The sequence below is a fragment of the Coffea eugenioides genome, chromosome 11 (genome assembly GCF_003713205.1).
Source record: "Coffea eugenioides isolate CCC68of chromosome 11, Ceug_1.0, whole genome shotgun sequence".
In the NCBI taxonomy this organism is placed as follows: domain Eukaryota; kingdom Viridiplantae; phylum Streptophyta; class Magnoliopsida; order Gentianales; family Rubiaceae; genus Coffea; species Coffea eugenioides.
In genome coordinates, this window is record NC_040045.1 from 52565464 (window position 1) to 52588719 (window position 23256).

A 23256-nucleotide genomic window follows, 5' to 3' on the forward strand; every position below is an offset into this window, starting at 1 on the left:
GAAAATCAATGCAATATCATTCATGACAAAAAGCAAAGCAAAAGCAAAACATACTTAAAAGGCAGAGGGGCAGAGGGGCAGAGGGAACCAACCTGAAAAATTAAGCCGGCAAGAATATACTTCTAATTCTCCGCAAGAAGATTGATTTCTGTTGAAGGTTCTGCACATAATATCTTCCATTACTGCTCACAAAAGAAACAAAATCAATACATTTACAAAATCAATAGATAACCAAAAACAAATAAGAAACTGAGAGAGAGGGTGAGGAAACTTTAGATGAGTTCCCTACAAATTTTGCGTGAAAAATTTTAATATATTAAATAATTGGACAACTTGAATTTGGGATAGCAGATAAGTGGGGCAAAGTTAAAATAACACAATAATACTAATCAATAGCTAAATGAGCAGGGTCACTTACTGAAAGGTAGTCACTGCCGGCTTCCTGACGTCTGCCGAAGGTTCAACAAAAAAAGTGTGATGCGTACTAAGAAGAGCACCAGAGTTCTGGTACCAGGATGGGATAGCTTTCAGGTATTTACCATGCTATGTTTGGAGTACTTTTAATTGGAGTGGGAAACGTGGGAGGAAATATAGGGGAAAACGTGGGATGATGTAGGAGTGGTTGTAGGGTGAGTTAAGAGATAGTGAGAATATTTTAAATTTAAATTTGATTAGTGATAAAGTGGGTTATAACCCACTACATTTTATGTATCAAAATAAATACAAAAATCTAGAAAAAAAAAATAAGAAGTTTAAAAACTATTGAGGGAGTTTCTGCTAAAAATCCATTCCTAAATACATATAGATATATAGGTTTGTTTGGATTGAGCATTATTTTTTCAATTTTATTTGCTTACATCATCATTACAATTTTCAATACACCTTTTTATCTTCCCAATTATCTTTTTATTTCACATACATCACATCACAAAAAATGCTACAGTAAAAATATCCCAAATAACTTACAATCCAAACAAATATAGATTATTAGGATTAAATACCAAACGACGAATTCCGTGCAAGTCAACAAGGAGGATGGTCAAACGTGCCCAAAATCCCTCTTTAACGGCAGGAATATGGCCAAGGACATCTCATAAAACACAAATAAACTAACGCTACTAATATTACATAATCATCTTCCAACAATGGCAGTACATATCATCCTACAAGCATCACACAACTGAACTCTTTTAAGCTACACATAAAATATCTTCCAAAAGTATTACGCTTATTTGGCCACTCATAACCCAATCTACTCCCAGAAACATCTCACAAACAGAAATACCCCGGAGCTTGCGCTCTTTGGAAAATCTGTGGAAAGCACTGATTACATGCACCGCGATCCTACAATTCACAACCACGCTACCAAGTAGCCAATACACGTCCAACAAGGCTCTATGAGTTTCAGACACCAGCTTGCTCACAGAGGTCTAGCAAGTCGAGAGTCTGCATTGCCACCAAAATCGAGCAATGTCATTTTCAGGGCATATCAGGAAACCTTGCAAGTTGCAACATAGAATATCATACCTCAGGTATGGACAACTCAAGGCGAAACTTGGGACCATCATAATGATGCAAGACTGGCCTAAAAGCATCCTCCTCCAAAGGTTTACACACTTTCCTTGTATGGATACGCACCTAAACCCCATGAACACTTAGTTCACAAACAAAACAAGAAACACCTACCTACCACCAAAAAGTAAACGGATACTGATACATATATTATATCAGTGCTTCACCTGAGCAGGAAACCTTGACTCCCCTTTACATTTTTTATCTTCCCAGGCAGTAGGATCTATGTTGGAACCACCAAAAGTAGCTGCCTGCACAGACAAAATTTCCAAAAGCAATTGTGAGAAGTTCTCTCTAACTAAAAGATTAAAAGCATAGTAAGCGCCAGTTGCAAAGAAAATAAAATCCTGATTTATGTGCACTTGGATACATACAGACAATACATGTTAAAATAACACAATTACAATCAAAGAGAAGTGCAGAATCAGAATACCAAAAGCTATCCTTAGTGAACTTTGAGAATCAAATAGAGCTTAACGGTTAAGATTGTTTCTTGTCAAACAATCAGGGTTTAATTGTCACAATTCCCCTAGTCCCTTCCCACAACCACCCCATATGCAAAAAAAGATTTTAAAAAAAAAATCACACATTAAAAAAAGCTACCTCATTCAGATAATTCATTAATCAACAATTGACAACCCTACCAAAAATGATGATGTCAAACGCCAAGCCAAAAAAAAAAAAAGGTAATTAACTTAATAGTTCAGAAGATATATGAATTAGTCCTAGCAATAAAAGATGCCATACAAATAAACTCAAATTCGGAACCTATAACGAAAAAGCAACATCCACAAGAGAGACCATAGTACATTGCTCAGTATAACTTACATGCCAAAGGACAGACATATATTTAAAAAAAAAAAAAAGGGATAGTGAAATACCTCAAATATACCATGCAACTGATGAGTGGTATAATTGTAGAGAAACAGTGGTAGGCCTGGGGTAATTGCCCTCACGGAGTCTCTGTACCTTGGTGGTAAACCTAATAGAAAAGGAGTAACGATAGGTTTATATGGGATCATCAGGTAGAAAAGAAAAATGCGCCTCTTAAAGACAGAATCAACTTTTCAAAACTTAACAACTCTCCATATGAGATATGGCATGAAACAACAGCTCAATATGGAAAGCTCATGTTACTCCTGAATCCATGGTTAAATACAACAATGGAAAAAAGCAAAGTATTGGAATTAATTGCAGTATGCATATATGAACATTTTGCATGCCCCACGTTACAAAAAACAAAAGTACTAGTATTGATAAACCGACTTGGAATTTGGAATTCTTGAATCTACATACAGAAAACATCCAATATTCCAGGAGTCCTACAAATAAACTAACAGCGTCCCAAGAAGTTAGTTTATGTAATTCTAAAACAGCAAGAAATGCTTAATTACCAAACAGCTGTCTCTTTAAATCTTCTTGCATCGTGTCATTGTTGCAGACAAAGATGTATCCACCTAGAACCTCATTCCTTGGAAGTGTCTCAGCAGCAGGCAATGTCTTGAATCTTTTGTCAACTGCATTGTTTGCATTGATGCTTTCGTTGTTGATGTTGTTGTTATGGTCCTTGCTGCCGCTGTTTGTGATATATTTGCTAACAGATAAATTTCCCATACCATTGGCACCAGGCTTCTGATACAAAGGATTCATATTGTATACACCATTTCCCATGGGGCTTCTGCTCAAACTCTCATTCATTTTCATGTCCAAATTCAACATGGTGAAGTTAAGACTCTCAAACTTGTTGTCTTCTTGAAACCCAAAATTATCCCTAGGCCTGATTTCAGCTGAGCCCTTTGAGAGATCAAGATTATTCCGTCGCTCACCCTTTAACCTAGTCTGTTCAGCCAACTTCGAAGCAGCCATTAACCATTTATGATCCTCTGAGACTTTAGCTTGTCCTCGAAGCTCATCACCCAATTGCCAATAGCTATGCATACTCTCCATGCTGCAGAATCTAGAATACAATTATGCACCCAATAAATAAGCAGATATTATCAGTTATGCACTGATGAAAATTCTAGAAAGAACACCTTGAAAGTGGCACTTGAAAGACCATAAGAAAGGGGCCCAAACTCACAACATACAGCAAGAAACAGAAAATAGCAAATGCGTTTTTTCGGTGAAAGGTCAAAAGAAAGAAGCTAATAACTTGCATGAAAGGCCTAGTTGATTGACCAAAAAAATTTTATCATGCCAACATAAAAGCAAGTGGATGTCAATCACACTCAGTAAAATGTAAATCAATTGAAAACTGAAAGGCTATAAGCAGCAAACGGAAACAACACCCACAAATCACATTTTCTTTCACCCCGCATATCAATAGAATGCGCAGTAGAGCTGGCCGCTGGTAAATTACGTCGAAAGGGGAAAACATACACATCATTACTGTAATAATGTACTAAAAAACGCTCCTTGTTCCTCAATCACAAAGAAAAGAAATTCATTTTTTGAACAGTTAAAACTGGACAGAGCAAATTAAATAATGGGCTCAAATTATTGCTCCATTGGTGCTTTAAAGAAGAAAAGAAAGAAAGAAAGAGAGGCGTACTTCCTTATATCAATTGATAAAATTGACAAAATATCCTTAAAATTTGAAGAGACTTTAAATAATCTACGAGTTTGCGTTGATCCAAGTAAGGGGGAAGGCAAAAAACAGTAGTGACCTCCATTGAATACAGTTCGAAAAGCTAAGCCCAACCCCAGGATCCTCATCCATGCCTCATGAACAGTAAAGCTATCGTCTTGATCATAATCAACGACATTTCACACCCAAAAAAAGAAAAAGAAAAGAAAAGACAGCAATCTTAAAGTAGTCACTAAATCAAATGGATTCGTAAAAACAACAGCAACCTAAAATCAACTGGACTAACATGCCGGGGGGGGGGGGGAAATCAAGCCAACATTTGAGCAATTTCAACTTTGAGCAACCAAAACAGAGAATTGGCAAATGCATGCAAAGCCATAAGATCTTCACTCACTTCAGAGCTCTGGAGAGATAATAAAAAACAAGCTCTAAATTTGATGAACTAGATTAAACGGAGCAAATACAGGGGCTTAATCAACAGATCCGAGCAAGATATTCGGCCGTTAAAAGAACCCTAGATTTTGGGGATCCATAGCTAGAGGAGAACAAAGTCTAGAGGGAGAGAAAGTAAGTAGGACGAGTGAGTCGAGACAGAGAGAGAGAGAGAGAGAGAGAGATGCACCCTTATGTCCTCGGCGGAAGATGCGACAGCGGAGCAGCTAACCCAGATTTTTCCAAATTCATATTGAATGGCGTGAGAAAAATGCCCAAGAGTTCTGCCATTATTTACACCACTGCCATCCTTGTTTGGACTTTTTTGGCTCTTTCGGAAAGCGTCGAACAGCTAATCATTTAACGGTTTCCCCCACGCGCTGGAAGCTAAATGGGAACACGCAGCAAGGCGTTATTGGCGGAATTTGGCGGGAGGTGTGGCGTTGGTGTCAACAGGGTGTCACTCACGGTTTTGAAGTGAGGATGGGGACATACTTGTGTTAGAATGGTCACAGCTCAGTGTCATGCTAAATTCATGAACTGCTGCTGATCAACATTTAATGTTGTCTGTCGGTTGAGTGATCTTTTACCCTCGGATCAGGTAACTGAGAGCATCAACCATAGGAATAGCGATGAGAAACGGGAAAAGCAATACTTTGCGGGACCGGGAGAGCAGCTCAAACCCATGTTTGCTTTCTCGCGTTGCCCGATCGGCAATGGAAGAAACTGCCAACATCCGGTGCTTCTGGGTCTTGTGTTGTATGCGTCTCCCAAAAGCCCAAAGATTTAAATGCGGGATCAGATTACACGTTGAACGTTTGAACCGGACGGAGTCCAGCCCAAGCATTATTGTTTCAGCTGACTCAGGATGTGTTTAATAAAACTAAAATTTAAATCTATTAGTACTAGATGGTTTACCATTGAAATTTTAACACTTTAACGTATTGTGCGTTAAGTAAGTGATAAGTGAATATTACTCAAGCATTATTGTTTTGTCTAAACAATTTAAAGCTATTTAAATAATTAAAATATTTTCATCTTTGTCTTAATCTATTAATTTTAAATACTAAATTGAATTATCAAACGGGACTTTAGGCTCTAGTTGGATTATCTATTTTTCCCAAAAAACTATTTTTATTTGTGGAGTTCACAGTAATACATTCAAAAAAACAATTCTAAAAACACTGAATCCATACAATTCCAGTTACATCTAAAGAAATAACATAATTCCTACCATTACATAACATCACTCACCACAACTGCTCCTTACCTCCTCATCCGTCTCCCTTTTTTCTTCTTCTTCCCCTATTTTCTCTTTCTACCCTCCCTTTTTTCCTTATTCTTCCCTCATATCTTTCTCTCCCTTCCCTCTTCCCCGTCAAGCCCCCATTTTCCTACCTTACGCCTTATTTATTTCTGGTTGCAAGCCTCTAGTTATGACTCTTTTTTACTGCAAAACCGTTGGCAACAATTGAAAGAAGGAATGGAGAGGGATGCAAGTTTTGGTAGGGAAAGGAATGGAAGAGGGGTGAAGGGAATGATGGAGGAGGAGGAAAAAGAAAGGAATGAAGGAAGGAAAGCATTGATAGGTCGGTGGTGGTATTTTCAATTTTTAAAAACACTCCAACAAAATTTTAAATTTAAAAAACATCCTAATAAATATTTACAATAAAATGCTATATTGTTATAATTAAAAAATATCTCAAAAATACCCAATCTATACAGAGTCTTAGTTAATTGGAGAAACAAGGGAAAAAATTTAAGTGAGGTGAACCTCAAAATTAAGAGTATTGTTTTCTTTGTTGCATAAGCTCTGAGTCACACCAAAACTTCGCCTATCTTAATAATCTTGGCTAATACTATTTTAAGTATTTGTTTTGTGAGTTTTAGGATGTGTTTAATAAAATTAAAATCTGAAATTTAAATTTATTAAGTCACTAAATTGTTACTTATTTTATATTAAATGGTAAGTTAATATATTATCATTTATTAAAAGAGTAAATTTTGTCTAAAAATTAAGTGTCAATTAATTAATTTAAATATTTTATTTTTTATTATGAATTGAGTTTTTTTTTTAAGGATGAATTGAGTTATCAAACACGACATTTGTCTTAGTCCAAAATATCGTAACCAGTGTTATTAAATCCGATCTGATGGTTCAACCGATCAACCAGCAACTAAGTCGGTCTGGATATTTAATTGGACCGTTCAAGCAATTAGACTGTTAATTTGTTAACGGATCAACAGTTCAACCAATGAATTCGGTGAATCGGCCGATTTTTCAAGGAACCCAGACCATATGTTGTTATAGGAAAAATTTTGTGTAAATGCTTCAATGAAGGTTCAAACATGGGATCTTATGCATAAAAGTATAGTGCGCCACTGAACCAATAATTCATTTGTTAGTATTTTTGTTCTTCTTATATTATATATTATATTCTTATTCTTATTTTATTTCTCAAAAACAATATTTATTTGGAATCTTTTATTAACATTTTATTATTCCCCAAACTCTATAATTTATGAAATAGACGTAAAAAATCAATTGAAATTCATAAATAGTTTTAGTTCACAATTGAAATACACAATTCATAAATATTTTTACCTTTCATCAATTCATAAATATTTTACCTTTCATTTTAAAGCTAAATATCGTTCTTAATAAACTTTTGCACTTAAAATTTATAAATAAACTAGAAAATTACACTTAGATAAAATTTTATACTTGAAATTTGGTGGATTACTAATTAAACATAGGTTGTTAATTCTTTAATTCTTATAAGAATTAATTATTCTATAATGAATTAGACTAATTGAACATTTATTATGATATAATTTATTATAGTTTCAATCATATAAAAAAATTATAAGATATAATGGCCCTGTTTGGAAGCTAGTTTTTTGGGCAAGTTTTTTACCTACAAGTTTTTTAACAACTTTTGCTACAGGAACCCAAAAAACTTCTCAAAATTTTTTACCTACACACTTCAAAATACACAAAACACACACAAATTCCTCCACCATCCCAAGACAATACACAAAACACACATAAAAAAAATTCCCTTCCCTTTGGCTTTCTTCTTCCTCTACCATCCCAACCCAGTCCACCACCTCCGGCGCCATTTTCTTTTCTTTTTTTTTTTTTTGCCTTTCTCCCTCTCCCTGCCATCCTCCTCCTTTACCCAATTTGACTGCCTTCCTCTTTTTTTTTTGTGTGTCCCCCGCAACCCTCCCCCTCCCACGACCAGATCTGGTCCCATTACCAGATCGCAAAAGTGGAGGGGAGGGGAGCTGCGATCTGTTCGCGCGAGGGCGACGGGGTTGCTGAGGGTGACGGGGATAGATGAGGGGAGGAGAAAAAGAAGGTGACGGGCAGAGGGGGTTGGCGGGGCAGAGGGAGAAGAGGGGCGGCGGCGGAGAGGGGAGGAGAAGAGGTGACGGGAGAGAAAAAGGGGTGGCGGGTGGCGGGGGAGAGGGGAGGAATATGGGTGGCGGGTGGCAAGGAGAGTGGAGGAAAAGGGGTGGAGAGCAGAGGGGGGTGGCGGGAGAGGGAGAAGAGGAGTGGCAGGGGAAAGAAGGGGAAGGGGAAAGGAAGGGAGGGGGAAGGGGAGAGGGAGGGTGACGGCAGAGGGAGGGAGAGGGGGAGGGGTAGGGGGTGCTGCGTTGCTGCGGGGAGGGGGGCTGGTAACGGGGAAGGGGGAAGGGAAGGAAGAAGAAGAAGAAGAGAAGAAAGAAAAGAAAAAGAAAAGAAAGAAAAAGAAAAAGAGAAAGAGAAAAAGAAAAAAAAAAAGTTTTTCCTCTTAAAAACTTCTACAAAAAAAATTTTCACCTTACAAAAAATTTTACACAAATTTTTTCAAAAACTTCTACAGTGTACTACAGTAAAGTTTTAGACAAACTCCCAAAAAACTGGGTCCGTTTGGATTAGCTGTTTTTTGGGTTGTTTTTCAAAAACAGCACTGTAGCATTTCGTTTTTCAAATACAAGTCCGTTTGGATAAGTTGTTTTTGAGGTTGTTTTCAAAAATTATATAAAAAACTTTTACTGTAGATGTTTTATGGATTATTTTTAGATGTATTTTTAAAACATATTTTCGAGTATTTTTATAATTTATAATTTTTATAACAATATACAATTATACATTTATAAATATTTATAAATAAATATATTTATATAAAAATATATAAATGTATTATATTATATATAATACATAATACAAATATATTTATAAATGTATAAATGTATAAATTATAAATGAATATTATATAAATGTATAAATGTATAAATTATAATTTTTATATTTTTATATTTATATACATTTATGCATTTATAATACATTTATAAATATTTATAAATAAATATATTTATACTTTTATAAATAAATATATTCATATATTTATATATAAATGTATTATATTATATATAATACATAATATAAATATATTTATAAATGTTTAAATGTATATTACTATAAATATATAAATTATAAATGAATATTATATAACTGTATATTATAATTTATAATTTTTATGTTTTTATATTTATATACATTTATGCATTTATAATACAATTATAAATATTTATAAATAAATATATTTATATATTTATGAATGAATATATTTATATATCATTATAAATAAGTAAGTGTATTATATTTATAAATAAATTTATATATTATATATAAATAAATAAGTGTATTATATTTATTTATTATATATTATATTTATAAATAAATATATAAATATATTATAAGTGTATTATATTATATATAATACATAAAATAAATATATTTATAAATGTATATTATTATAAATGTGTATAAATTATAAATGAATATTATATAAATCTATAAATTAATATATTATAAATATATATTAATATTATGTATAAATGTATAAATGTAATAAATATAAATGTATAAATTTATTAATATTATGTATAAATATATAATTAATATTATGTATATTAATATAAATGTATAAATGTATTATATTATATATAATACATAATATAAATGTATATTATAAATATACATAAATATATATATTATGTTTAAATGTACATTTATATAAATGTTCAATATATATAATATATATTATGTATATATTAAATATATATAATATATAACATTTATATAAATGTATAATAACATATTTATAATATATATAATATATATAATATTTATATTTATATAAATATATAAAAATATAAAAATATATTTTATATAAAATAAAATATTTATAATATGTATAAATAAATATATTTAAATTAATATAATATATATATATCCTATGCATAATTGAAATATACAAATTGAAATAAACATATTAAACATGTATTTGGAGTTGTTTTTGATATATTGTTTGGATATGGTGTTTTTGGAGTTGTTTTTGAAATACACATTTACTGTAGCATTTGGATTATGAAAAACAGTTTTTCAAAAACAGGCCCAAAAACAAGAATCCAAACGGACCCTCAGGTTCCAAACAGGCCCAATATTTAAATATATATAGTGACCGAATCGATTGGGCCACTTATCAACAATCCAATGATCCACCTCTGTTGCCGGATCCCGGTCGGGTTTAATTACTATGACCGTAACAGACATAAAAACAAACGTCAGAGAACTCCGGTGGTAGTTTCCCTTCTCGTAGTACTTAGGTAGTTTGGCTATTGGCTGGGGTAATATGGTCCAGTTGGTATTTGTTGACAAAAGCAAACCAAAACAGCCCTCAAAACTAAACAAGGGCTTCAATAAAACCCCAATCCACTCCCCACCCGGCGAAGACGACTTTAGCTGATTTTCTTAGCGGGAGTTTAGAGGAGAGACGCCCTAGTTTTTTTCCCCCTTTCTTTCTTGTTTAGATTTTGAGGAAGACAACGTCATCAATAGTCGACGACCCCATCATCGAAATGCAGAACGATTTTGATCGGCTGCTCTATTTCGAGGGCACTCGCAGACAGGCAGAGGAAAAATATGCTCAAAATCCTTACGATGCCGATGTCCGTATATATAGATATATATATTTTAATGTTTCTTTTGTTTGTATTTCCCTTTAACTATAACTGGCCGAATATGAATATCTTTTTAAGGGGGAAAATAGAGAAAAAGACGTTAGGTTATTTATGCGTGCGCGTATGATTATAAGTAGATGATTTTTTTGAGCAAAAGAAGAGTGGTGATTTGTTAAATTGGTTGATGCAGAATCTGACGAAATGGGGAGGGGCGCTGCTGGAGTTATCTCAGTTTCAGACTGTTCCTGAGTCCAAGAAGATGATTCTGGGTACTCTCATATTTGCCATATGCGCTTTTTTTTTACTGCCTTTTATTTCTTGTTGTTAAGTTTTAGGTTTTTAATTCATACCCTGTGGAAGAGAAACAAAAATTTTGTTGTAATACCTTAGGCAGAAAGGACACATGTTAAAATTTACAAAAGGTGGTTCTAAACGATATATAGTGGTGACGCAAGGAAAAAGATAACAACTGAATGCTGTAACTTTATTCGAGAAAAAGAAGGTTCGGCTGCTTTTTTATTGAATCGGGTAATTGATTATGGTTCATATATTGTTATATATTGAATCATCTCCTTTTGCTTGCTTTGTGATAGCTTGATTTGATTGTATAGATGCCATATCGAAGTTGGAGGAGGCCTTGCAAGTTAATCCCAAAAATCACGATACATTGTGGGTTTTGGGAAATGCACATACTTCGCAGGCATTTCTGACTCCTGATGAAGACGAGGCCAGGGTTTATTTTGACAGAGCAACTTTGTATTTCCAACAAGCTGCTGCCGAGGTATCTTTAGTTTGGTATTGAAATACTCCACACTGCACTCTGTTGTGTTTGTGTGGGTTGTAAGAATTATTTTGGCGTTCTTCGTTTTCATTGTGCAGGATCCAAGTAATGAACTCTATCGCAAATCCTTGGAAGTTGCTGCTAAGGTATCATTTTTTATAATCTTTCGTCCGCTAATTACCAGATACCTCTGTTTTTTTGCATTCTTTCAATTAGGAACAAAAAGAGGTTCGCTTGAGACATAGGACCTATCTAATTTGTCATTGCTGGATATATTCTGTAGCTAAAGATGGCTGGTCTGTGTGTTATTGGTGTACAATGCTTTTATTCTGACAAAAGATCACAGAGGTTAGTGCAGATGGTTATAGAACGCTGGTGGAGTGCAATCATATATGAGATGGTTATGTGTTGTGTTGAGTTTGTTCCAGTAGGAAATTAAGGCAGTAGGGGACATCTTGCGCCTAATGCAAGGAGCAATATATTGTTTTCTATTGCTTTTTTCTGTCTTTTTTTTAACAGCTTGTGCAATTGCATGGGAAATTGGTGCCCTTTTCGATTACATGGAAGAAACTTTTACCATGGCTATAATAGAATGCATGGTAGCATAGTGTTTTACCTTGGGCCATGATGTATAATGTATGGGAAAGTGCATTTAACTCTTACAATCTTTTTGCGATTCTGGTACTGATATGCAATGCAATGCGTAAATCTTCAAACTTTAAACTAAGAAGTAAATAGTATTCAAGAACGCAGAATGAGCAATTAAGCAAAGTATAAGCTATATAGGAAAGACTGACCTGTACCATGTAGAATGTATTCATTGAACCTCCATGTTTCTTAACAATTTGTTTGGATAGTGTATTATTTGAAATAATTACTGTAGCACTTTTTGTGATGTGATGTATGTGAGATAAAAAGTAGTTGGGAATATAAAAAGGTAGGTTGGGAAATGTGTTTGTGATGCAAGCGAAATATTATTTGAGATAATTTTGGTATCCAAACACTCCCCACCAATAGAGATTGACACTTCGGGGTATGGTGCACAAAGTGCATTTTGCTTCCATTCTCATGCTTTGCTATTCTACTGATCTATTTTACCAGTCTTGCGCAATGCAGCAGGCTAGCAATGACTATGATCATAATTAGGCTTAACACAGTTTTTGTCAACAAACATCTTTTGATGTAGGAACCCTTGTGCTCCTCTTAACTTATGGTTTCTTTAAGGATTCGAAGATTTGATATTCTTTTCATGTTGATGAATTATGTCAATAATGATAGTTGCGTGATTTGCTTGTACTAATAAGTTGATTTCTTTCACATGTTTCTGAAATTTAATGATGCTATATCATCTTGGAAATTGTCATACTTTTTGCATCTCACATTTGATCTTCTTTTGTCTTGTATTTCATTTGCGCCACGTATAATGATTTGAGAAAATGGTTTATTCTTTTATTGTGTTCTGATATTAACTAGTAGATGCTTATGCGGTTTCATGTCCGCATAGTGTCTTGCATGTCACTTCGTAGAAATGCATATACATCTGTGTGCACATTAATAGATGTTTAGTTATTAGTATTTACTTTTTTTCACTAATAATTTTTAGTCAAGATTGCAATCAATGCCCGAAGGAAAGATGATTCAATTCCAAACGCATCATAACTGCTCAAATTGAGAAACATTCTAAGATACGTGAAATTTATGTTTTTAACAGAATAAATTTTGAGCAAGTTTTGAAACTGATCAGAATTTTAAAAAAAGAAAAAGGCTTTTCGAGTGGTCAACTACTTGTTAGCTGCTGCATGAAACAGATCTGCACTTGTTGCCTTGCAAATTTGTTCTCACAAGTATTTTTAAATTGTATTATTACTGACATCCATAAAATGGTCCTTTTGATGCTTCTGGATGATCGGCTGATTCTTTATTTAGGCACCTGAGTTGCACATGGAAATCCACAAGCATGGTTCCCTTCAACAGGCTATGGGCACAGCCCCTACAACGTCAAGTGGGACAAAGGTATTGTGTAGATTGTTCATATGACTTATATTTCTGCTGTTATTATGCCGATAGCTTTGGCAATTAACCTTATTTTTCTAGTAATCTAAAGGCCCTTAACTCCCATTATCCCAATGCAAAGGATATTTTTAGAATTTCATTTAGAGCATTAGGCATCTGCTTCCTTTTATTTGGCCTGATGGGTTTTTGATACCTTTCCCTCAAACAGTGGCTTTATGTGGTAGTTAGAATCCCAAGGCAGTAGTTGTTACTTTGCTTCAATGGGTTTTCAAAGATTAGGTGGTTGAGTTCAATTTTATGTTTAAGCACGGGACATTTATGCCTTCGTCATTTTTCAGTATCTTTGCGCCATAATGCATATTGATGAGCATGCAGTTATGTGATTTACATGTATACTATTCTTTTTGGTGTAATTGAGTTTCCACTTCCTTCTTACCAACTTGAAACAGATAACTAAGGAAAAACGGAAACAAAAGATGCAGATAAAATCTTTGGGGAAAAAGATTCTAGACTGATTAGGAGGATGAAATGAAACATAGACAGAGCTGTTGGAACTAGCAGTTTGCACCATTTTCATCTAACATCCATGAGTCGTCAAATAGCCAAGATTTATTCTAGGAAGACACTATGATGATTTGGTGACTTGAGATGGAAGGTTTTTGTTTCACTTTTGGTGATTTTTTTTTTAAAATTAAATGCTATGTATTGTTCTTTTCGCAGCCAAGTGCCAAGAAAAAGAAGAGCAGCGACCTCAAGTATGACATTTTTGGATGGGTAATCCTTGCTGTTGGGATTGTTGCATGGGTGGGGTTTGCAAAATCCCATGTCCCGCCACCGCCTCCTAGATAAGCTGCTGACAGCCTTGTACCTGTATAGGCTGAAGATACCCGCATGAAGCTTACATGTTGATGGGGGATGAAATCTGTGGTGGTGGATTCCTAGTTATCTTTACGGTTTTCTTCTTGAGTAAAGCTTTTGCCCATATAGACCCTCTTAGTTAATTGACAGCACTTAGTAAATTTCAATCTAGATTTTGCTTTAGGCACGATTAAGCATATGATATGTTAAATTTTTGCTAAACACTTTTGGTTTTGGTATATCTTTTCTCTCTCTCTCTCTCTCTCATCGTGGCATGCATCTTCTGTTGGGGTACGTGCGGAGTTTACAAAGTGTTTGTATTCCTTCATTTCGTGCTCTCTTTTGTGTTGGTGCGATGATCAATGAGTTTCCTGCCTTTATGGAAATTAATGAGCGATGAGCAATAATGTCTGCATTCATGGTTTCATTAAAAGCTGGTTGCTGTTGAGGGCGAAAGGGGTCGACGGTCAGTTCATAAATTGTAGGCTGAGCGCCTAAAGCTAAAGGTAGGGTCTTACAAATTGCTACGTCTTCCGTTTAACTTGGCTTCAAAATTTACCAACAATCGAAACTTCAGGCTTCAAGCTCTCAGTTTCTTCTCCACCTGTCTCCTCAATCTGTCCACCACCATTTTGAACACTACCATATTTCTTGCCTCCCTTCTTCCACTGAGCATCACCGATCCTTGCCACTCTCTCACCACCTGTACCCCTTTTCCCCAAATTTGTGAATTCCTCGGGCTCTCCTCTCCCCAAAAATCAGAAGATTCTCCTCTCGCATGATGTTTTTTCAGTAGATCTAGTAATCAAAGAAAAGGCGGGATTAATGGCTTTCTTCCTCTCTTCTTCTCCTCAATTTTTTCAGCCCATTTTTCTTTTGGTCTGTTTTCTCTCTAAAGTTGAAATGGATGAGAATATGATTGTGTTCCTAATGATTTGCGTCTTTGCTCCAAAATCGCTTAGTTCAGTATACATAAATATGATTCAAAAGGCAAAATTGGTTATAGTAACATAGGAAAAAAAAAAAGAAATGAAAAAGAGAAGTTGCATGTCTGATTATTTACTGCACTGATGGAGTTGGGATGTTTTCCGTCAACCATCAGGAAGAAAGACGGGGAATAAAAAGAAGGCCGTGGCCATACAACGAGTCTTGGGAAGAAGTTCCGTGATAGTTGGTATCGTTTTGGGCTTTCAAATGCAGAGGGGTTGAGATGGAACACAGAAACGGGAAAAAGGTTCTGCCTCAATCTAGGGTCCGAGAATTGCTTTTGCATATTTAGAATACATATTGGCGACGTGGTAAGTTATGGACCGCTCGGTCTACAAGCGGAGACGTGTATCGGGTCTACCCAGGTTTTTGTCAGTACATAAAACATGAAACCTGCAGGTGTCGGAGTTTGGAGGTGTCGCTGAAGTGATGAGCTATCCCATATTCACAAAAAGAGAAAAAGTGATGAACTATCCTTTTTTTTTTTTGTCAACTTCAAGAAATCTGACTATTGACTTTACAAACATAAGTCCACAGTACACCTCAAAAGCCATGGTAACTAGTGAGGGTACTGAGGAGACTTATAAACCCAACACCCAAACCCATTAGGCAAATAATCTCCAGTACAAACACACTACTATCATTACAATTTTCAATACACCTTTTTATCTTCCCAATTACCTGTTTATCTCACATACATTACATCACAAATAAGCTCAACCAAATAGGATAGTTCATCACTAGTTACCATGGAGACATATCTCAAATAATTTACATTTCTAACAGGTACTTATACATAATTAAAATTATTTCAATCCTTGTTTCTCGATATTTTCTCAAATTAATTACATTTTTTGAACAGAATAGGTTATTTACACTCAACTTTTGTTGTTTATACTCTCGTTACTTGTTTTATCATATAATATAATAAATAAAAATTATGTGATTACAATGACATTAGAAGTGTGATTCTAGAAAATGAGTGTAAATAATATTTTCCTTTGGAAAATAACACCAAGATTTCTTATATTTAGATATTTTCTTAAATTAATTACTCCCTCTATCACAAAGTGGGACGGATGGAGTATGCTACTTTGCAAAATAACATTTGAGGCCTTTATTATTGGATGTTTAATTGACACGCGTTAGTCAGATTGTTTAAAAAGCCTCTAAAAACATCCCGTAGCATTTTGTTTTTTTGAAAAAACTCCACTGTCCAAACAAAAAATTTGCTTTAGTTTCGTGGTGGTTTATCTATTTTCATTTATTCTCTGATTTCGTTAGAAAGGGCGATGGCCAAAAATTAAGATATATTCTGGAAAAATCAAAATTCCATCGAAAAGAAGCAAGTGAAAGGCTTTCATAAAAATTCTCGTAGAATCGAGAATGAAGCTTTCATTCTATATATGTCAGATCATGAATTAGTAACTGCATCCAATTTCCAAAAGAGCTGGTATCGAATGAGATAGTTGGACATCTCAACGTGTACAGGAGAGATGAGATGAGATTTGAGTAATGGTCTTTTTCGATTCAAGACTCAAGCTCAAGTAATGCCAACAGTGAAGTTGAATAAAATAGCGCAACGTTACTTGTCTCTATGGAAGAGATATTACCTGATAGTAAAGTCGAGACGATTTTGAAATGTAACACTTTATCTATACAATAATATAATAATAAAGAGAGAGACGTGGCAATTGGATCTTGAAATAAAAATTCTATGTTATTTTTTGAACTTTTAATTTGAATTTTAAAATAATGACACCAAATTACAACTTCATTGGATGCCCTTAATACTATTATTTTAAATTCATATTTGTTAGTGTAAGTGAAAGATCTCGAACTTATTATTTTACTTGCATTCTCTCCTGATATACCACCCAATCCATTATTTCCTCTCATCAACAACTAGGTGGTAACACCGCGCTGTGCGCGGTGGTATACATGCTCAATTAACGTTTAGCTAGTAATATTGGCGAAAATGAAAATTAGTGGTAGAAAATTGAGCTATATCATACAGGAATTTGAGGAAAAAATTAGTAGTACTGGAAAGAAGTTGTAATTATACAGACATTGTAAATATGAAAAGCAAACAAGTTTAGTTTTCATCTTGAATGTTTAGGTTGTGGAAGTTGAGCTGATGAATGCCTAGAAGATCATGCAAAAAGTACGAAGTTATAATGTTGAACGCAGTTGCTCGAGACAGCCTGATTGTTAAAGGAGAAGGTTGAATGCAGCAAATAAGTATTCTTCCGTGCAATTTAAAACAGAGCACTTACCCCCAGTCATATAAAGAAACAGCACGAACAAGGAAAGCAGAATCTGTGAGGTCATACAATTCAACATCTCCCCTTTTTGTACCCACAACAAGAATTTGTTGCTCCGAAGCAACTGGGGCACATACAGCATAACCATATGCCAGTTTCTTTTCAACTTTAATTAAATCAGCTTGCTTTAATCCTTTCTTACTTGCAGAACATGACACAAGTTGTTCATCACAAAAGAGCAAAAACAGTAACCTCAGTGAGAAGGAAAACTCCATGTGCACAATAGCAGACTTCTTCCTTATATAATTCATGGGCAGAGAAACACCTTGTGCTCCATTAGAAGGAAGACCATTGTCCAAAGAATGAGACAATTTATCAGCTCCACTTCCATCAGAGAGTGAAATGTCAAGATCAACAACCCCACAGAACTGCATCACAGAATAAGTTAAATGATAACCTGATTGAACCTTTTTTAGCGGGAGATGCGGGTTTCTGGATGCTTTCCAATCTCCATTAACATCATCATGTTAAGCAAGTAGAAAGGGAATAAACACAACATTTTATAATTGTGCTAAAAAATGAATTCAGCACCTAAGCTACAAATATGCTTCTTCAATGTGCATTTGAAAGACATGGAGGAACTGCTACATTCACATTACCTCTCCCTTCCATGATATATTATACAATGATCCATCAGAAAGTCCAACAATCATATGTTTGTTATCACAGATAATGTTGCTCCTGACAACAGCAAAAATAAAATAGTATCAGAAATTCATCTGGAATGAAATACACAAATATATCAGATTGTCAAACATCATATAAATTTCAAACTTCTGGACACAAATATATCAGATTGTCAAACTTCTGGATCCCGTTTCTTACAAAAAAAAAAAAACACTTATATGAACTTATGAATTTCTCTGGTGATTTGCCTCTAAGGTATGTGAAATATAACCAAAAACCAAAATTTTGGAGTATCAACATTTCGATTATATCTTGATCCTTTGAATTGAGTAGATTCTTGCGCATGTAAACATGTAACCACGATTCCTTTTATCAGATTTACTACTCAATGATAAGTTGTACTTGGTGAAACACAACCATCAATCTATAGCAGGAAAGGACCTTATTAGTAATATCACATGCACAGAAGTCCAAAAGCTTAAAGCTTAAAATATGCAACTGAAAAGTACCTCATAACATCAGTTGCAGTGATGTCTGAAAGCTGAAAGCTTATCTACACCAATATATACACACGCACACACACACACACACATATATATTATGACAAGATCTTATACTATAACTGGCAACTTAGCAGATCTTTCTTCTAAAGGTATACTGTAAAAACATTAGTGGCTTGTGTAAACAATTCCGCAAGCCTAGACATTCATTAACATGCAAGATCTTATGAGATCTTGTTCCCTATCTAAAGTAACCCTTTGACATATTGGCATTAAAAACTATAGCATGTTGACAAATATACAAATGAAATCCTTCCTCTCCAAGGTCCAAATTTCTGGGCCAATAAAATACAGAAAATGAATTTCAGCCCTGAGGTCTCAAATACGCACATTTTGTATCTGTATATCAGCCCTCAAAACCAGCAGTGACCCAAACCCCAAGAAAACATCAAGCTATTAAAAAGAACAACAAAAACAAATCATAGTAGAAAGTGCAGTTTCTTTATTACAAATAACTTTAACGATGACATTAAAGCAGACACACTAATTTTTAAGAAAACTCAAAAGTTTCAAACAATGTCTAATCATTCATCACTCCGTATCCAAACTTCTTATACTAAATAAAATCATTTTTGGATTAGAACATTAAAGCAGACACACTAATTTTTAAGAAAACTCAAAAGTTTCAAACAATGTCTATTCATTCATCACTCCGCATTCAAACTTCTTATACTAAATAAAATCATTTTTGGATTAGAGTGTTGTTGAAACAAAATAGCACCGGACACTTCAGCATATTCAGATATGTACAAATTTTGGAGGCTCATACAACTTTCAAAAAGCCTAACTTTAAATTATGAGTTTTACCTGGCGAAAAGGTTTAGTATCTAGAATAGACACAATAAATTTTAAGAGCTAGGATATGTACCCTTAGAACCTAAAAGGTTGAGTTTCAAACACCTGGAAAATGATTTAAGAATCCCTGGTAACACATCACATCCAACTGTCTGACTACTTTTGAGAAGCAGTATGATCACAGCTAAACATTCAAGAAGACCAGAGGGATGCAAGGTGTCCAATTGGTTATGCAAACACTTAGAGCAGCATTTACCTTGCATATGCAATATCTTTCCATCAAATTGTACCAGAAAGCAGAATGCATGCATTAGACCTTCCAAATAACATTTTATATAGCCTGCAATCCTTACTGCAGCTTCCCAAAGAGCTTTGATCTTAGAAAATAAGCCATTAGCATATCAAAACCCTTAAATGTTATGATCCAAACAAATTGCTAGACCATATTATTTTACTGCTTGGGTTGTTAGAAGCTTATACAGCAAAGCATTTCAAATTTAATGCATATTCAAAACAATATTCAGCCATCAAAGAGGGAAATGAAAACTGCGAAGCTTGAAATTCAATTACAATTTCCAAGGGAACTGTGTACGCACACTTACAATGTCATACTCTTGCCTGCAAAAGGGATCTGCTCACTTAGAACTAAAGAAATGGTAGCAAGAAATAAATCGGATGGCTGCTTTCCTAAAATTTGTATTTTATTTTCTGTGAAACGGATCTTATAAATATGAAGATAAAAAGAAGATGTCTGCAAAGAAGGCAGGAAAAATCGCCAGAAACAAATGAAGCATTACGTTATGAAGAATGAACCAAAGTAGAGGTGCTATCGAGCCGAGTCGAGCTCTATCAAAATTTGTGCTACTCGAGCTCGATTGAGTAAAAAAATTTGGACTCGAGCTCGACTCGATGAAATAAAACTAAACTCGAGCTCGACTCGTTTGAGCTCGAATAAGCTCGAGTAAATATCAGGCCCGAGCTACTCGAGTTCGAGCTCGAGTTTTGAAATAAATCTATAATTTTTTTAAAAAATATATAGTATATAATAAAATATAAATAAAATATGAAAGCTCGATTAAACTCGGCGAGCACTCGAGTACTTATTTATTGAGCTCGAACTCAACTCGTTAAATTTAACGTGTAACTCGAGCTCGATTTTATCGAGTTCGAGTCAAGTTTTTGATCAAACTACTCGCGAGCAGCTTGACTTGCTAGCACCCCTAAACCAAAGTGCACAATAGTGACATGAATTTAAAGTGAGACTTTTTAGCCAACCCTTTTTGAAAGATAAATGAAAGATCACAGCTATTTACATTTTAATACCATTCCAATAACAGCAATCAACCAGCCTTGCAATCATACCAGTCTACTTTCAATGTCATGTATCAAATGTTTTACTCTAACAGTCACTGAAAAACTCAAAATTCTCCTCATTTTAAACAACGGTCAACATGGATACTGTTGATGCAGCTAATGCAGATCTGCAAAAAGTCATAATAAAAATTTCTTTGTACTGTCAATCAGAGAGTCATAGAGAATACAATTTATCTGCAATTCTTCAAATATCAGTCCCAATTATAGGGCAACATCACTATATTTTGCATGGTAACACTCAGTTATAGATAGCCTTAAGTTCTATTATAAGATCACCATAAATTGGATGAAATTTTCACTTAGACATTTTCTCAAACAACTCAAATGCACTACACAAAATCACTGGATTCTAAGGTCACAACTAATGGACCACTCTAAGGCCACAACTAAGGTAAATCACAATCTATCAAAAGCTATACCACATCACTCAATACTAAATACATCTACCATTATCAACGTCCTCAAAGAAAAATCTCCAAACACTTCGCAGCCCGAGGCATATCTTCTATCACTACCTCAAACTTTATCACAATTCCATGAAAGCCTTCATAATACATATACCATAGCTTTAATAAGAGATTATCCATTTTGAAAAAATGCTGTTCAAGGGATTTTGACAGATTTCAAAGAATTTATTTTTCCATGAGAACAGTGAAATTGACCAAAACTATCATGGGCATGCAATTAGTAGTTTTCAAGTACTCTTGGATCACTTAACGTATCTGTGAATGTTTCCAAGTGGATAGACAAAGACAACACAAACAGTAAGTTTTCACAAACTTTTCACTATAAAACACAATGCAAAAGACAAATAAACCATGTATTGAAATTCAATAGTGAAAGACGAAGAAGTAATAATACGCAAATATATGTATATATATGTATATGTAAGCAGAAGATAAAGAGCTGGATTATATTGGATTCCACTACCATATGCTTCAATTAACATTAGGCTATATGTAACTTTTGTTTGGCTCACTTATCTTTTTCCGTAGACCCAAGTTTAAAAATAGATAATTAATTAAAAAAAGCATCGCATTGAAAAACCCACTAAGAGGAAAATATAAAGGGCAAACCAACTATGAATGAAATTAGCATTAGAAAGTTTTGGATGATGCAAAATGAAACCAAACCACTTACAAATAACAAAACTGAGAGATCAAAAAACACTTACAAATATTCAAAGGAAAGCAATGTCAAAGTAAGACTACGAGCAGCAACAAAACCAATAACTAAACAAGACATTAAAACCTTTAACCTTCAATAAAAAGGAAAAAACGAAGAGAAAGTAGAAACTTGGAGGTATAGTTTAGCATAGAATTAGAAAAATGATTCAAAAATAAACTAAAGAAAAACTCAAACTTAAAAAAGTTAAATCTTTTTTGCTCCTTCCCGTCAATTTTACTTCAAAAAATAAAAGAACCAGGTTTATCTTCCTTTCATCTGTTGACACTATCTGCTCTCTGTACAATAGAGGGAAAAATTGTGAATCGAATTGAATAAAAGAGAAAATTCCTTTCACAATAATAAAAAAAAAAGTTATCAATCAAATCTCTAAAACCATAAATGAAAACATAAAAGTATGAAAAGTAAGTATATCAAACACGGAGTTCTAAATTCTTGGCTCAAAAAAAATATTTATTACCTTAGATCTCTTTCCTTCGTCTGTATTATCGCCCATCTAAAGAACACTTGCTTCAAACATAAAAAACAGCAATGAGTAAAATACATAGTTAGATCGAAGACTAAAGAACGAAAGAACTGAAAAAAAAGAACTCCAAGCCCTTCTTTGATACAAATAACGATTTACCAAAGCAAACGGAAGCACGAGTATTTTATTGGAGGAAAAAAAAAGAGGAAGAACTGGAAAAGAGACAAGCTACTGAGAGGAAGAGAAGAAAGAGAGGGACAGCAGAAGTCTTGAGAGAGAGAGAGGACAGTAAATTTTGTAACCCTAGACCATTTGTGACAAAAAATCGAAGAGAGGTGGGTGTGATTTGACATGGGCAGCTGTTTGCAAGAGCAACTCACCTGCTCTCTGACAACAGAGGAAGAGCAAGAAACAAAGAGGAAGTCAATTGTCTGGCTGAAACAGCCTTAGGGTCTGGCTGAAAAGGGAGAAAGAAGTGGACAGAAAGCAACACAGTAGCAAAAACAAGCGGAAGGAAAGACGAACGAATGAGAGAGGAGAGAAAAAATCAGGTGCAACCAAGGTAAATTTTGGAGTGGAAACAACACCAATATGTGGCCGGAAAAAAAAGAAGCAGGTTGGAGTGGGTAGAGAGGAAGCTGATGAAGCGGAAGGAAGAAAAGACATCACAGAACCGGAAG

General features: G+C 34.4%; 3 protein-coding genes across 6 annotated transcripts; 1 reads left to right on the forward strand and 2 right to left on the reverse strand.

The window, feature by feature from the left end:
• Nucleotides 1-1036: 1036 nt before the first annotated feature.
• LOC113751132 (B2 protein) lies at nt 1037-4875 on the reverse strand. 4 transcript variants are annotated; one of them, XM_027295005.1, is made up of 6 exons: nt 4782-4875; nt 2967-3529; nt 2454-2554; nt 1740-1823; nt 1528-1638; nt 1037-1446 (listed from the first exon to the last, which is right to left on the reverse strand). In XM_027295005.1, the coding sequence occupies exons 2-6, from the start codon at nt 3517-3519 to the stop codon at nt 1405-1407; spliced, it is 891 nt and encodes a 296-aa protein (XP_027150806.1). In that variant the 5' UTR covers nt 3520-3529; nt 4782-4875; the 3' UTR covers nt 1037-1404. The 4 variants fall into 4 exon arrangements, with proteins under 4 accessions (XP_027150806.1, XP_027150808.1, XP_027150807.1 ...); XM_027295007.1 differs by having other exon boundaries at nt 2967-3520; nt 4782-4800; XM_027295006.1 differs by lacking the exon at nt 4782-4875 and adding an exon at nt 4554-4764 and having other exon boundaries at nt 2967-3520.
• A 5406-nt stretch (nt 4876-10281) lies between these two features.
• Nucleotides 10282-14512, forward strand: LOC113753182 (mitochondrial import receptor subunit TOM20). Its single transcript, XM_027297282.1, has 6 exons — nt 10282-10594; nt 10797-10875; nt 11218-11387; nt 11486-11533; nt 13314-13400; nt 14121-14512. The coding sequence occupies exons 1-6, from the start codon at nt 10505-10507 to the stop codon at nt 14247-14249; spliced, it is 603 nt and encodes a 200-aa protein (XP_027153083.1). The 5' UTR covers nt 10282-10504; the 3' UTR covers nt 14250-14512.
• Nucleotides 14513-17265: 2753 nt separating this feature from the next.
• On the reverse strand, nt 17266-22979 carry LOC113751196. Its single transcript, XM_027295113.1, has 4 exons — nt 22957-22979; nt 22571-22628; nt 18169-18250; nt 17266-17937 (listed from the first exon to the last, which is right to left on the reverse strand). The coding sequence occupies exons 3-4, from the start codon at nt 18220-18222 to the stop codon at nt 17518-17520; spliced, it is 474 nt and encodes a 157-aa protein (XP_027150914.1). The 5' UTR covers nt 18223-18250; nt 22571-22628; nt 22957-22979; the 3' UTR covers nt 17266-17517.
• Between the last annotated feature and the right edge of the window lie 277 nt (nt 22980-23256).

What these genes read in the sequence shown, in the direction of transcription:
- LOC113751132 (XM_027295005.1), bottom strand. Translation starts at nt 3,519, where the DNA reads ATGGAGAGTATGCATAGCTATTGGCAATTGGGTGATGAGCTTCGAGGA. An exon ending in TTTAAAGAGACAGCTGTTTG is followed by an intron (nt 2,555 to 2,966) that starts GTAATTAAGCAT and finishes CTTTTCTATTAG; the next exon opens with GTTTACCACCAAGGTACAGA. An exon ending in AGTTGCATGGTATATTTGAG is followed by an intron (nt 1,824 to 2,453) that starts GTATTTCACTAT and finishes TTGTCTGTGCAG; the next exon opens with GCAGCTACTTTTGGTGGTTC.
- LOC113753182 (XM_027297282.1), top strand. Translation starts at nt 10,505, where the DNA reads ATGCAGAACGATTTTGATCGGCTGCTCTATTTCGAGGGCACTCGCAGA. An exon ending in GTCCAAGAAGATGATTCTGG is followed by an intron (nt 10,876 to 11,217) that starts GTACTCTCATAT and finishes TTGATTGTATAG; the next exon opens with ATGCCATATCGAAGTTGGAG. An exon ending in CAACGTCAAGTGGGACAAAG is followed by an intron (nt 13,401 to 14,120) that starts GTATTGTGTAGA and finishes TTCTTTTCGCAG; the next exon opens with CCAAGTGCCAAGAAAAAGAA.
- LOC113751196 (XM_027295113.1), bottom strand. Translation starts at nt 18,222, where the DNA reads ATGATTGTTGGACTTTCTGATGGATCATTGTATAATATATCATGGAAG. An exon ending in ATATATCATGGAAGGGAGAG is followed by an intron (nt 17,938 to 18,168) that starts GTAATGTGAATG and finishes TCTGTGATGCAG; the next exon opens with TTCTGTGGGGTTGTTGATCT.